Source organism: Podarcis liolepis, assembly GCF_965112155.1.
Source record: "Podarcis liolepis genome assembly, chromosome: 8".
Classification (NCBI taxonomy): domain Eukaryota; kingdom Metazoa; phylum Chordata; class Lepidosauria; order Squamata; family Lacertidae; genus Podarcis; species Podarcis liolepis.
In genome coordinates, this window is record NC_139560.1 from 54,421,158 (window position 1) to 54,435,501 (window position 14,344).

Sequence of the window (14,344 nt, forward strand, 5' to 3'; positions counted from 1 at the left end):
TAACATGCACAAAGCATTCTCCTTTATTATTACTTCAAAACCTTAAGAGATGTGTTTCAGCAACACAAACAAGTTCTAGGATTAATCAAGCTTAAGTTAAGCTATACCTGGCTTTGCAATTCTGCAGAACTATAGCTGGAGTATTTCCACGTCTAGGACTAGGCTAACTTGCAAACACTGTCCACTATTGTTTTGAATTCTTTGCCATCTTATGAAATATTCAGTTCCAGACTCAAGAATGAGATCAAATAGGATCTGAAGCATTCTGTAGGGTCTGCCTATTTCCCTCCCGCTGACAAAATGACAGAGAAAAATGCACCAAGACAGAGGCAAAGATTCTGGTCTGTTAAGTGTTCTGCAGATGAAAAACCAGCTGAAATCTCATTGCCTTTTTGAATTCAAATGCACTCACCCACTACTGAAACTAATCCTCAGGATAGTAATCAATGCCATCGTCAGTAAGTTTATTGTGCTAGCTAAAGGCTATGACAAAAGCATAGAAACACAATTTCAGATACAAAATATAAAGGAAAATACATGAATATTTTCCCGTATGAATTTTTGTCTCAGAATATATCTGAAATTGTTTTCATTCATCTCCACCACTCCACTTTTCTCATATTTATTAATTTATATACTGTTTTTACATTCCAAAATGGCTTCTGAGTGGCTTACACATCTTTCCATTGAATTGGGGGCGGGGGGAAATCTCACTAGTCCTTAAATTTAAGCTCAATGACAGAATGTACATGCATGAGAACTACTGCATATGTACGGATTATATTTGGCTTATATGACTCCAAGTGGAGGTTAAGATATAGATTCTATGAAATTATTGACCTATGGCTATTATTCATGTTGATGAAATGTAAACCTTCATGTGCAGAGGCAAAAGTCCACTGAATACCAGTTGGTGAGTGGCCTTCGAGTCCTGCTGGTAGTCTACTGGCAGCATATAATGGTCACTGTTGAAAACACAGGAATGGTATTCAATGCAAGTCATATTAAGAGGAGGCCCCCTGGAGTTAATTAACTTAGGCTCATTAATTTCAATAGGCTTACTCCACGGAGGGCTTAGCTGAATACATCCCACAATGTTGGACTAGGTGGAATCATTTTGGATTTACAATGATTCAATGCTTCAAAACATGCCTAGATTTGTATTCCAACAAACAAAGATAATAGTCTAGTAAAACAGGATGACTTCTGATGTACTGTTTACAAAGTAATCAAGGCCCCACAGGAATCTTTGTAACATCTTCCACTAATATCTCTGTTAAACAATATATTCTTACATTATGAGATAGTTTCATGTTTATTTGTTGCTCTCCATAAGTTTTTGGACTACAACTTCCATTAGCCATGTTGGCTGGGCCTGCTGGGAGTTTGGGTTGAACAGCAGCAGGAGGGCTTCAGGTTAGCCACTCCTGTTATCAGGATACGTTCCCTTATCTAACAAGAATGCTTAACTTCTGCAGGAACACACATAGTCTATTCAAAGACAAAGTAATTTATTTCACATGTTTACAGAAAATAAACTATTCTTTTTAATTTGCAGACAGCTAACATAAGAGTTTTTGTTACATGTAAATTGTGGTACATATTTTTAGAGACAGGTAAAATTCAAAATAATCATCTTCATGTAAAGCAACTCTGTTTAAAAAACTAAATTCAGTAATTTGTACCAAACCAGCTATTAACTTTCTCGGTGCTCAAATAAAGGACCAGATTGATTATACAGTATTCATTTGTTTCTTCCATCCACACCAGCTCCATGTGTACTTTTCCAGTCAAATCCATGTAATTCAAATAATAACTGGGTCCCAAATATTGATAGAGACCGGATTGCTTGGGAGACAGCACCATATTGACTGGAGCACTAAAACACCAATATGGTTTTTGTGAATCGTCCAGAAGGGTCACATCCATAATGAAACAATTCTAAAGCATGCAACAGACAACGAGAAGGGAAAAAAGTAGAAAGAAAATCAGTCTCCATGCTCTGCACATGATACCAATAACACAATGATTATTCATTCAAAGGTGCATCTACAAAATGCTTATTCCCACAGAGCTATAGCTGGCTTTTGTTGCTACACAGAATACAGCAGACAAGATTAGCTGTAAAATAGTCCTTCTAACACAAAATCCTAATAACCCAGATACACTTCAATTAATTAAGTGTGACAAAATTAAGGTGGGTCATCTTTATCTCCTTTGATTGTATAACAGCCAAGGTCAAAGACTTATATTTTTAAAACAGCAATATTTTTAAGGTGTGGCTGTGGCAATCATGTTATTGTCCTATTATTTTGTTTATAGTTATCAGCAAAATAGCACAGAAGACATTTACATCTTCCTTCTGAATCACATCATAAATCAGCAGCAGCGAACTCAATAAGGCCTAATTTCCCATTAAGCAGATGTGTAGAGGCTACACAAAGCTGTCGCCAAGAACAAAACTAGCAGTATTTGCTAGAGCAGTGGCAGGACCAATGATTAACTTCAAAAATATCCCTCAACCCCAACCTACCACATTACGGACCCCTAAATTCCTTTACCAGCTTTCCCTTCTCTCTCTCTTTCCACCCCCCCCCCCGCATTTTACCTGAACATTGCCTTCAAAAACACCTGTCATCCAAGATAAGCCGATGTTTCCAACAAGAGGTAGATGTTGGGCCGTTTTTTTGTAACTTATCACAGTAAAACTCAGGTATCCATTTCTAATGTAATCTGTAACAATCAGCAAGCCATAAAAAGATACCTCATATCAGATTAACAGTAAGTGGAACATTCTTCACTCTCCTCTAAATAAGATTTATGTCATCTATGAATACAAGATCCAAAATGAGTCACAGCCAGTCCACCAGACAGCTTTCTGATTGTGACATGCACATAGACGTTAAAAGTGTATAACTTAAGACAACACTAACAGCATACTCATGATCACAATACCTCAAGAACCACCTTTCCCCAAAAAAACCTACCAAGACCCTCTGATCATCAAATGAGGCCCTTCTTTGTGTACACCTCCACAAAAAGTCCGGAGGGTGGCAACATGAGAACAGGCCTTTTCTGCCCCCCCCCCCATTTTTGGAATGCTCTCCTCAGGGAGGCTCTCCTGGCACCATCATTAAATATTTCCTCTATAACCAGGCTTCTGGCCTTTAGTATCTGTAGCCTTTTAGAAGTGGGTGAGATGTTTTTAATGTATTTCTTTTTTCCTCTTGGTTTTAATGTATCTATGTTTGGGTTTTTTTGTCTGCCTGGTTTGGTTGGTTGTCCATTGCTTTGGGTTGCCTAGGGCAAGATAAAGCGTCTAACACATTCAAATTACTGTTAACAACAACAACGTGTTGTTATTATTATTCCAACTGTTAACACTGAAAAGGTCAGGGATGCTCAAGATGATGTCCTGAGGCCTGAAAGCTTCCTAAGGCACTATGGCTGCTAAACTGATCAAACCGTATTATGCAATCTTCTACATTATTTTCTACCCCTTTGATAATAATCTTTACACTGCTCATCTTTTAATGGTCTCAAGACATCATATTAAATGCTCTTAGATAGCAAGTTGAACAAGAAATTCCACTAATCACCCCTCTTCACTATGAAAACTGACCATTTATGTCCACTTCAGTTTCTTTATCAATTCATCTACAGTACTGATTTTCCAAGAAGCAGATTTTTGTGGTATAGCTATTAAAATTGTTAATAACCTTTGATGAGGGTCTATGTCAAAAGTTTTCAGAAGTTAATCTGCATGGTAATCAGCTGATTCATCCTTACCCAAAATATTTCTTATTATAAATATCAGTATTGATACTTCCACAGTGTTTCAGGTTCATCTGCATATTTGGCTGACATCTTATATTGTAAGATGTAACCTTATCTTTTAGGTTATTGCCAACCTCAGAATTACATGACTAAGTGGAACCACAATGAAACTGTGTGGTATGAAACATTCCTGTTCTGTTTTCCATTCTTTTATGTGCTCTCCTCCTCAGGCTTCTATTATTTACTCCACCACCAGTCAGATAGCCGCAAAGAAAGTTCAATTTTCACTGGGCTGCTTTGGGAGTTATTTCCAACCCTAGGTTGCCCCCTCCAGCACTATTTTGCATGTCTGAAAACCTGAGGATTTCTGCAAGCCTACTGATGCTTCCATCTTGTGCATGTATGATGCCATTTTGGCTACATAAAAGATTCACTATCACAAAATTGAATTTGCCGTAAGTAGATATGAGAATATAAAATGTCAAAATATAGAGTTATCTGTTTCTCCTGCCTATTATATTTTCTTCAGTCTAGCTCCAATGCACTGGTCACCATTTTCTGATATCTGAGCAATTGAAACAGAACAATATTCTGCTTGATGAAGAAAGGAAACAATATCTAGAACGGGCTTCCTCAACCTCGGCCCTCCAGATGTTTTTGGCCTACAACTCCCATGATCCCTAGCTAGCAGGACCAGTGGTCAGGGATGATGGGAATTGTAGTCTCAAAAACATCTGGAGGGCCAAAGTTGAGGAAGCCTTATCTAAAATAATGGTGTGGTATCAGACATTGAGATCTCCACTCAGCTTCTCTCTACTGAGAAAGGCACAGTCAGTAGTTCTAGAAAATAATTTATTTGGCGAACACTTGGCCTATCCTTCCAACTTATTAGATGCATGCAGCAAACAATTAAGGAATTTTAAACTGTTAATGTGCAATGGTCAAGAAGGTTTCCTGCAAGGCCAATCGAAAGTTCCAATAAAATCCATCAAGGGGTAGAGGTCAGCTAAGAAGCCATTGTGTAAAACAAAAATAGTTAACTGCTACTATCAAATGAGCAGTACCTGGCCAAAGTCACATCGATCATAACCATGTCCCTTCCTATTCATGTCCCTTCCTGTCCATGTCCCTTCCTGTTCGCCCCCAGGGAACAGCCAGAGAAATCTACAACTCCTGCTTTGGGCAGGGATCCCCTTGGTTTCCCCAGGCAGCTGCAACCTTGCTCCAGTCAGACCAAGAAGAGACAATGTGTCCAGGTTGGAGGGGGGGGGGGGATAATTACAGACAAGGATCATTCTTGTGGTTACGAACACATACTAAAATTAGATCAACAGAAACCATCTTAAGGATGCCATCAAAGTACCTTTTTTACAAAACAAACTACGAAATGTGCCACACATGTAAGTATTTCCCCTGCTGTGTAAGTCAATGTGCAGCTGATAGCCATGCATGCCATATTCTGGGTCAATATCATCCAAGATAGCCATATCTGGGGCTGCAGCATATCTCCTGAAACAAAGAATAGGAAAGAAATAAGACATAGTGTATAAAAACATGTTAAGAAAACATAACATAAAATAAAATGCGTGTTGTGAATTTCTTCCCATTTTTCATAGCTACTTTCAGCTTCAAATATTCCTGCTCAGGCTGTGTTCTCATCTGAGTTGCCTTTAGAAATTAGCACATTTAAACAGCCTTGATTTAAACATATCTGTAAGTGAATTTCCCTGGCAGTTATCAATCATGTTTGAACTGGATGACAAGATCCCAGTTACACAGATTTATTTCTAAAATACGTTTCCTTGTGAAATCAGCTTCAAAAATGCATATGGTGTTATCCCATGTACTGTCATCTTGGTTTTGCTTGAATGTCTGTTACAGTAGCTTGGTCATTCTTGTATTCAATTCCAGTACACACTAAACTGTAAAGCAGCAGGAAGAGAAAACAACATATTCTCTTTGGAGGGTCGCTTGTCCTTACATATGGAGAACAGATTCTATTTACCCCTGATTTATATGTGGAAGGGTTCCTGTTTTACTCCCACTCCCAACACAGTATGTATAATTCAAAACCATATAGCTATACTTAAACTATAACCCGGTAGTTGTTATGCTTTATACATTGTACAAAACCAGCCAGATATGCTTTTAAGTAAATAAAAACAAGATGTTCTTTATGTATAAACTATAAAAGGAAAATAAGGTTTTATAAATGACAGTTGCTTACAAATACATACACTTACATAAGACTGACTCGGAAAGCAGAGGTCCCATCCCTATCAAACTTAATACCCTTAGTCACTCAGTTCTCACCACTGCCAGGTACAGAGGACTTAGGCAGGTTTCCTATGAGCCGGGCATGCAGGCAGTTCCCTCTCTGGTCAGCTCCAGAAGCAACTTGCTGAATTCTCTCTCACTGTTAACAACCAAGCCTCTCTGCCAGTCTTCAGCTTCAGCCATTGATTCAGCTCTATTGGGGGAGACTATACTTCCAGGCTTTCTTTAGCCTCAATAGCCCATTTTCCACTTGTCTCAGCTCTAGACTTCAGATTTCTCTCCCAGCTGCTTCTTCTGGTTCACAGTCTCAGTCAGTTTCACTATTTCTGAACAGTGATAGGACTGGGCTTTGCAAGTTGCAGCCAGCCTACTTGTCAATCAATCAGATCTGAGTGACATAGAATTATGTGTCTTCAGACCACTTTTAAAGTCCAATGGGTGACCCAGAATTTCTACCCAGTAAGCCAACCAGAAGTGAAATTTTACAATCCTCTCAGTATAAAAAGAACCCAGCTTTTCTCAGACCAGTCTTACACAATTAACTGCCAGCCACCAACAGACAATCATTATTTCAAACTTAACCTTTCACATAGCCCCAAATAATACATTATATACTAAACAAACACATTCTAAAGGGTGATTTCTTCAAATCCTCTGCCAAAATAAAAGGGAAAACACTTCTAGAAAATCAGAGAACTGAGTATATAAAACTCAACTCTATAATCATTTATATTTAAAGGTATCAGGAAAATGTTTAATGGAACCTCAATTTAAGTAATTTAATTAAACATTTTGTATGCACCATTAAAGCCACAGATTGTTGTGCTTTGTAAGTCAATTATTACAAACACTGCCCAGCACTGCCCAACATAATTCACATTCTTGTTGAAAAGGAATCATATTTAAGGGAAGTTTTGTTTCAAGAGAACTTAAGTCGTAGAGCTACACTCAGCATCCATAAGACAACTAAAATCGGTACTTACACTGTGGCAGAGCCAAGGGTGCTTCTTTCAATGAGCTGATGATAATGAAGACATGCCATAACAAAAGCAATTTCACTTTTCTAAAAAGTTAATTATAGAGAACATATATTTTCAGCATGAAGTATTTAATTTTCCAAAAGGACTTTTGAAGAGTAAAATCCATTTAAGCTCATAGAAAGACTTGTCCTACTCCAGATTATAACCATGTATCACTGGCATTTTAATATACTATTTTTATAACTTAAAAGCAACAGACTACAATTCATGTCAATTCATGCCTTTGAAGGATGCAAAATGTCATAATAACATAATAACCTGGCTGGATTAGGCCAAAGATCCATCTAGTCCAGCATCCTGTTCTCACAGTGGTCCAGCAGATTTGTGGGGAAGCCCACAAATAAGAATCGAGTGCAACAACACTCTCCCCTCTGGTGATAGTCCTTTTTTCAGTACTCAAAAAGAAAATTTGAATTAAAAATAGGAAATACTAGAGTTCTTTGTGTTAATAAACTGGAAATCTGATCCAAAATCTACTGCCTTAATAAATGGAACTCTATGAAATCCTGATTAAGAAAATTAAAAATATACCTTTCCAGAATTATTCTACAACGGCAAAGTAAAACTAGGAAGGGCAAGCAGCTTTGTTCAACCCCAGTATAAGGAAACATGTTGTCCCTGAATTCCTTGTACTTCTAGAAGTAATTCCATCTACCATAACACAATCTTCATACACCTTTCAGCAGCAGCCACATTGTATAATTTATCAGTACATTTTGGAGTAGCCATACTATTAACCAAATAACAGATAAAGAAGGCAGAAAATAAAGAAATGAATAATCTTAAAACAAAGCCTTAACAGCTAATAAGCATATGGAATAAGAAACTTGAAACTAGTTTAGGTTTTATGACCTGCAGTATTGTTTTCATCTTGTAAAGGGGGATATGTAAGTTTACATATAAGAAAAGAAAATAAGAGCCACTGCAGAAAGCATCTTATTGGGGGAGTAATCTTACCTTCCAAACTCCCACCAAGAGTCCTTGATCAAAACAGTAAAGTTCAACAAGGGCATCACAGCCAATCATCTTTGCCTTTTCTGTCAGGTTAGCCAGATCATATTCAGAAATTAAAGAACGTTGCATAGGCCTTTCAAGAGACATCAAGTTAGTTAAGAAAAGAACAGGTATTGTTAATATGGAAGTTTGATTAGTTTTGTCTTCTCCAAAACGCTGACATAAGCAACTAAAAAGGTACTGAACGTAACTTGTTCTTGGAACAAATTATAAGCACAATACTGCAACTATTACTGAAGGGGTTTCCAACTTCCCCTTTGCTGGATGTCAACTCCTGTCCCCTCCACCTTCAAAGTCTAAGGCAGGGTTGTCCAACCTATGGCCTCCCAATGTTGCTGGACTACATCTTTCCTAAGCCACAGGCAGCATTGCCGATAATCAAGGGAGATATAATCCAACAACATCTGAAGGGCGACAGGTTAGCCATTTCCTGTGCTTGTTTTCTTATTGCACAAGCAATGTGTACATGGAGGACATGAGGAAGACAAGAATCAGTCACCGTCCGATGCCAAATCCATGGATCCAGAAATCTCCTAAGCAAGCAATAATAAGCAATCACCATACTGCTATGATAAATAGCTGTATGCATACGTCTCTTTGCCTTCCTTCTGTGTTAGGTATGTTAGTCCAGGACACACTGCATATGGAGCTTAACATGGCCCTGGACTGTATTACTGTCTGCTACTACATCACAATTGACTGTCACTGGTGGGTCACTGATTTGCAAAGTACAGTGCTGTGGCAATCCTAACCCCCATTATCCAGAAGTAAGATCCACTGAATTCAACAGGACTTACTTCTGAGTAGATGTGGTTAGGATTGCAGTTAAAGAATTAACTTACCTATTCTTAGGATGAACTTCGCTGTCACTCAGAAGTACAGGTGTCACTCCAAATATCTGCAAAACTGACAAAGTTTCTAAACAAGGCCACTTGAAATAATTCCAATACACAGTAACAGATGTCTCATTATAAGAGATGTCTGTCTGTTCCAGCACATGTTGCTTTCCATTTCTGTCCTTTAGTATGACCATCCATTTTAAACCAGAAATCCTGTTATTGGGAAAGCAAAAGGCAGAGTACAAAGTTTAAGGTAACAATCCTATGCACAAGCTGGTGTAAAGCAAGCCCGGCATCAGTTAAACTGGTGTCAAGTACAACAGATCCAAACTCTGTTCCACAGCAAGGCTACTGCTGGCTGAGCCAGTCTATAAAATACTGTTTGAGTTACACTACCCTGTTTGCCGGTTTAATTTACACTGGGCTGTCAGGTCACATGACCAAGGTGGGTGAGTTTAGGATCAAGCCTAAGTCCTCTCTGTTTAGTCCAGCCACAGCCATGCCACCAGGCGTGTCTCAGCTGGCTGGGTCCTAGCTAAGCCAGGATGGGAGGGATATGTCAGTATATCTCTGGCTGTGCCGAGGATGATGGAGTTAAGTCAGTGTAGCCTGGCTGTACTGGGAACCTCCTGACTCATCCAGAGAGCTTCTGGATCTGCTCATCACAGTTGACCTTGCTGTAGGATTGCTCCCTTAGACTGCCACTTCCACATACAGATAAAGCACATTAAAATTAACTATAATCAAAATGCTTGGAATTTCATAGAAGAGAGCCACATTTCCCCCTTTGTTTCTAAAACAAAACCTATTTGTTTTCTCCAAAACATGCTCTACAAACAAAATCCAAAGCTAACAAAATTATCTATATTCTTTCCATTTTAATTACTTCCTACCTGGTAACTAAATATTAATCATAGTATCAATTTTACATATATTTCTCAAATGATCCATTTTTTTCTTCCTTTACTAACAAAGAAAATAGGTAGTCATTAAAATATATAAAATGTCCATGTATTACACATTATATAAAACTGCTCACTTGATAGCTTCTTTGGTTTTCAGTGGAAGGCCAGTACGGGTATTTATTGGCTTCAGAAGCTGAATCAAATCAGCTTTGCCAGCAGCTATTTTTTTCATGATGTACTCTTTCTTCCAATATCCTGATTCCCTATCTTGCAACTCTGGAAGATTCAGAGAGACAGCTGATTCCTGGGCAGATTCAGTCCTCCATTTTTTTCTTTTAGGCAGAAAAGACTTAGAATATATTTTGAACCAGATTGTACTGGAGAAAAATACAACATAAAATAACATAAGAATCGCTGAAATATTTAAAGAGCATGCTGTTTAATGTTTAAGCCATCATTAAGTATCAGGAGGCAGCTTCTATCTTCTACCAAAAAAAATGCCAACACTTTGAATGATCTTAATGTAGCTGAACTGCTACAAATTTTGTTAATTAGCACTCATGATCCAGCTTTATGTCATTCTCTATTAATGTTAGACTAAAATTAACACTAAAATTGACTCTTGGATGATAAGCGCACAACATTATTTATTCATAGACTCAATTTTTATCCCACCATCCTTCAAAACAAGTCTCAGGACAGTCATCAACAATTGAAAAGCTAACAAACACAAACAATATAATCAATATTAAAAGAGCATAAATGACTACAAATTATTTATTATTGTTCTGGATTCCTTAGAATAAGATATTAGGTGACCACCTAAGAAACTAAATTAAAAACCCCAACAGTTTCTTAACAAATTATATCAAAGGGAATCCCCCGTGTCTTCTGCCAGCCAATCCAACATCAAACAACACTACTTTCATAGCAGCACCTGTAAAAAGGCCCAAGTGCATAAGAAGGTTTGTATTTTGAATTGTACCCAGAACAACTTGGGAGCCACTAAGATCCAAATGGCACATACATAATCACTGTTAAATATAACCTCCCTGCACACCCAGTGGCCAAGAATTACTAAGGCAATTTTTTTCTGATGCACAGAGGGGAAATAAGTGCCTAAAAAGCAGTTAAACATCTGATATATATAGACCTAGCAAAAGTTTACTGGCATACACATGTGTCCTTGTTTACTGTTATACTTTTATTCACTTATTATCCTTAATCCTTTTTCAAACCACATCCTCAAGGCCAATGATGGGAAGGGGGAGTACTACAGTATACAGAAACTACAAAATATTATGAGCATGTAAATGTGTAGTATTTATTTACAATATTTATATACCATATTTCTACCATAACAGTTCTCAAAACAGTAGATGAAGCAGAGGTGTTTCTGATGCAGGGCAGTACTTGCTTTATTCCCCAAACTGGGGCAAATCACATTCAGACTGATTCAAACTGCCGCATAGCTTAATAACACTATATAAGTTCTTTCATGTAAACTGCTGTAACGATGAGAAAAAATTAGTACAGTAAGTTGTACTTGCTTGCTTTCTCCCAATGATCAAACATAAAGGGATAATATAAATTAGATTATAATGACTACTGTCATGTTAAAAACCTCTGGCTATATTTTACTGTCCCTTACTTGTCATTGGACAGATGATAAAAACTTTTATTCACACAGCCAGTACACAGCAGTGACTCTGCATTCAGGTAGGATAATATCTTCAGTAGTATCTCTGATGGCATTCTGGAGGATGAAGATGAAAAAGTGATGCAGTTATTTTGAGTGGAAGAAACATGCAGCAGCATATATCAGAATGAAATCTATCCCTGCTTCATAAATCTGGAACACAAAAATCTGTCTACGTGAAAACAAAAGCAGAAATAACCTGTAGAATTCCATCATCACACACAAACATAATATGAAGAAGGTAAATGTAATTTAGGGCACAATAGGCATCTCTCACTCATTTAAAGGAACTTTAGTGGAAAAACTTTTCATTCTAGTGATAGAATTAGTGTCACTCCTGCTTGCACACAGAAGTCCACAAGAGTTTTAGCAGGTGGAAATATATACCAACAGTTCACGACATGGATCAGCACTGTTTCATGGAAGGTGTCTATGTCAGTGCAGAAAAGGTCCCTATTGTGTGAGGGGAAATATGACAAGCACACTAGCTCTAACTCTATGGTGTCTATCCCTGTCAGCCTCCCCAAGTTGGAGGCAAACATTTGTAACACAGAGTCTGCTCTATTAATATAGGCTTCCTCACATGAACTCAGGGTTATAAATTACATAGGGGACCTACTTGAGTAGAAAAGGCCCCTCACCCCAGAAGTTATCCCTCCAAGTCATGTAGGGTGATAGGGATGCTCATCCCCACTGTCTCTCATCATGTGATAAATTAAAACACTTGAATAGGTCTCATCTGTCTGCATCATGTAGCACCGATCCACACTGTACATAGGATGACCAATTTCATTTCATACATTATGACCACTACACTGAGCCTCAACCACACATATAGGTTTCTCAGCAGCTTCCACATTTCCACCCTCATTTATGAAGTGGTACAAGCCTCATTGTTATTATGAAAATATACAAATCATTATTAGGGATGACACTGCCATGAGCTGTTCAGATACACAAAATTAATTTAGCATTTTCAATGTACAATCACCAAAATAATTCAGTTTACCTTCAGGGTCATGTGAAAGAATCTGTGGTTACACACCAAGACATGTTTACAATTAAACCAGTTCTTGAAATCATAAATGTCCAGCTAAGTATTTAAAAGATAAATACTTGTCTACAATCCTAAACCTGCTTGCTAGAGAGTAAGTACAACTGAATTCAGTGAGATTTGCATACAAGGTAAGCATGGATCTGTAAAGCATCAAGAGTATGTTACCTGTCAAAATCAATTGCAGAATTTGACTTGATACTAGTAGACCTCGTACACATCCTGCGAGTGTGTGTCTTTTTGAGTTGCATGGCTGCTGGGTATTCCGACATAGCACTATAAAAAACAACACATATTATTATTTTCATCATCATCAGGGGTGGGAACCTTAGGCCCAAGGTCAAATGTGATCCTCCAAACCTCTCTCTCAGGTCTTTAGTCCCAGGCCACAGTTCTCACCAGCCCTATTTCATGCCCTCCTTGAGTGATTTTGGCCAGGCTGGAATGCATCCTTGAACTGTACTGTGATGATGCCTCTTGCCTGCCTGGATGGAAAGATTCGATGGGTGTATATAGAAATCTAACTTTTGCATGGGTAGAAAGTCGCATACTGTCCAAAGGTAAAAATCACCTGTTGCTCCACTCACTTTTACCTCTGACCACTCCCACCATTGGGTCCCCAGAAGATTGCCCGCGAGGGGAATACAGCCCAATAAGCTTGCAAAATTATTTGTTCGCTGTTGAGTTTTTCATGTTCTTGCCCTCTTATAAACTCAGTCCTATGCATGGAAGCAAATCCCACCAAGTAAAATGAGTCTTCCTCCCAAGCGAGTACGGGATTACGGCCCAAGGTTTGCAACACTTGAAAAAATGTTAAGCATAGGCTGTTTAACATTTTCTCTACCATCTTTCTTTTTTATTGTAATTATGTTGTCGTGCTGGTGTTGTTGTTCAGCATGGTTTTGTTCTGAAAATCAACCTGGGAGTATTTATGGATGAGTCACTACATCATATTACAGTGGTACCTTGGTTTACAACCATAATCCGTTTCGGAGGTCTGTTTGTAAACCAAAACAGGTTGTAACCCAAGGTGCACTTTCGCCAATGGGGCCTCAAAAAAAAATGGGTTGTAATCCAAAAAAAGGTTGCAAACCAGGACACGCACTTCCAGGTTTGAAGTGTTTGTAATCCAAAACATATGCAAACCAAGACGTATGCAAACCAAGGCACCACTGTACTACAATTCCTCCTAAAAAACGAGCCAAATTCAAGAATGAAACAGCAACACAACCAATCAGCTTAAAAAAGACACATAATGGGCACATAACAAGCAGAAAAATAGGCAAGCGCCCCCTCAAAAAACAAAAACAAAAAACCCACACTTCCATTGACATAAAGACTTAGGCTGTATATTCTGTGAGAGAAAGCGAGTAAACCTGCCTAAAACTGTGAGACTCAAGAAAGGCACCGGGGGACCTGGGTTTAGGGCGTTCAAACAAGACGCCCCGCGATCTCCCACCCACTCCAGCAGTAGCGCCTGGAGGAGCGACTAAGAATGGCGACCGCGAGTCGACGCCGGGAGAAGGGATCGCGTCGGACAACGGGCGCGAAACCCCTATGCTGTGCTGCCTCAGAATCCAACCGCGTCCTGTCGCCATGGCGACGGCCGTCGAAACGGGGCGGGGGGTGGGATGGTGCTTCGCTACCGCCCAGTCAAGGCCGCGAGCGCGTCTGCAAAGAACGCGATGAAGCCGAACAAAAAGTAGCCCCGGGCAGAAGTCTTCCGCCGGCGCTACCGA

At 38.8% G+C, this 14,344-nt stretch overlaps 1 protein-coding gene across 4 annotated transcripts; it reads right to left on the bottom strand.

Moving 5' to 3' along the window:
• Positions 1-1,494: 1,494 nt before the first annotated feature.
• FBXO15 (F-box protein 15) lies at positions 1,495-14,344 on the bottom strand. Of its 4 annotated transcripts, none has more exons than XM_083518695.1 (11): positions 14,069-14,343; positions 12,966-13,090; positions 12,774-12,881; positions 11,504-11,608; positions 9,987-10,229; positions 8,951-9,160; positions 8,052-8,181; positions 7,038-7,117; positions 5,141-5,286; positions 2,609-2,733; positions 1,495-1,941 (listed from the first exon to the last, which is right to left on the bottom strand). In XM_083518695.1, exons 3-11 carry the CDS (start codon positions 12,875-12,877, stop codon positions 1,672-1,674), a joined length of 1,413 nt encoding a protein of 470 aa, XP_083374821.1. In that variant the 5' UTR covers positions 12,878-12,881; positions 12,966-13,090; positions 14,069-14,343; the 3' UTR covers positions 1,495-1,671. The 4 variants fall into 4 exon arrangements, with proteins under 4 accessions (XP_083374821.1, XP_083374820.1, XP_083374819.1 ...); XM_083518694.1 differs by having other exon boundaries at positions 12,966-13,086; positions 13,982-14,092; XM_083518693.1 differs by lacking the exon at positions 12,966-13,090 and having other exon boundaries at positions 13,986-14,344.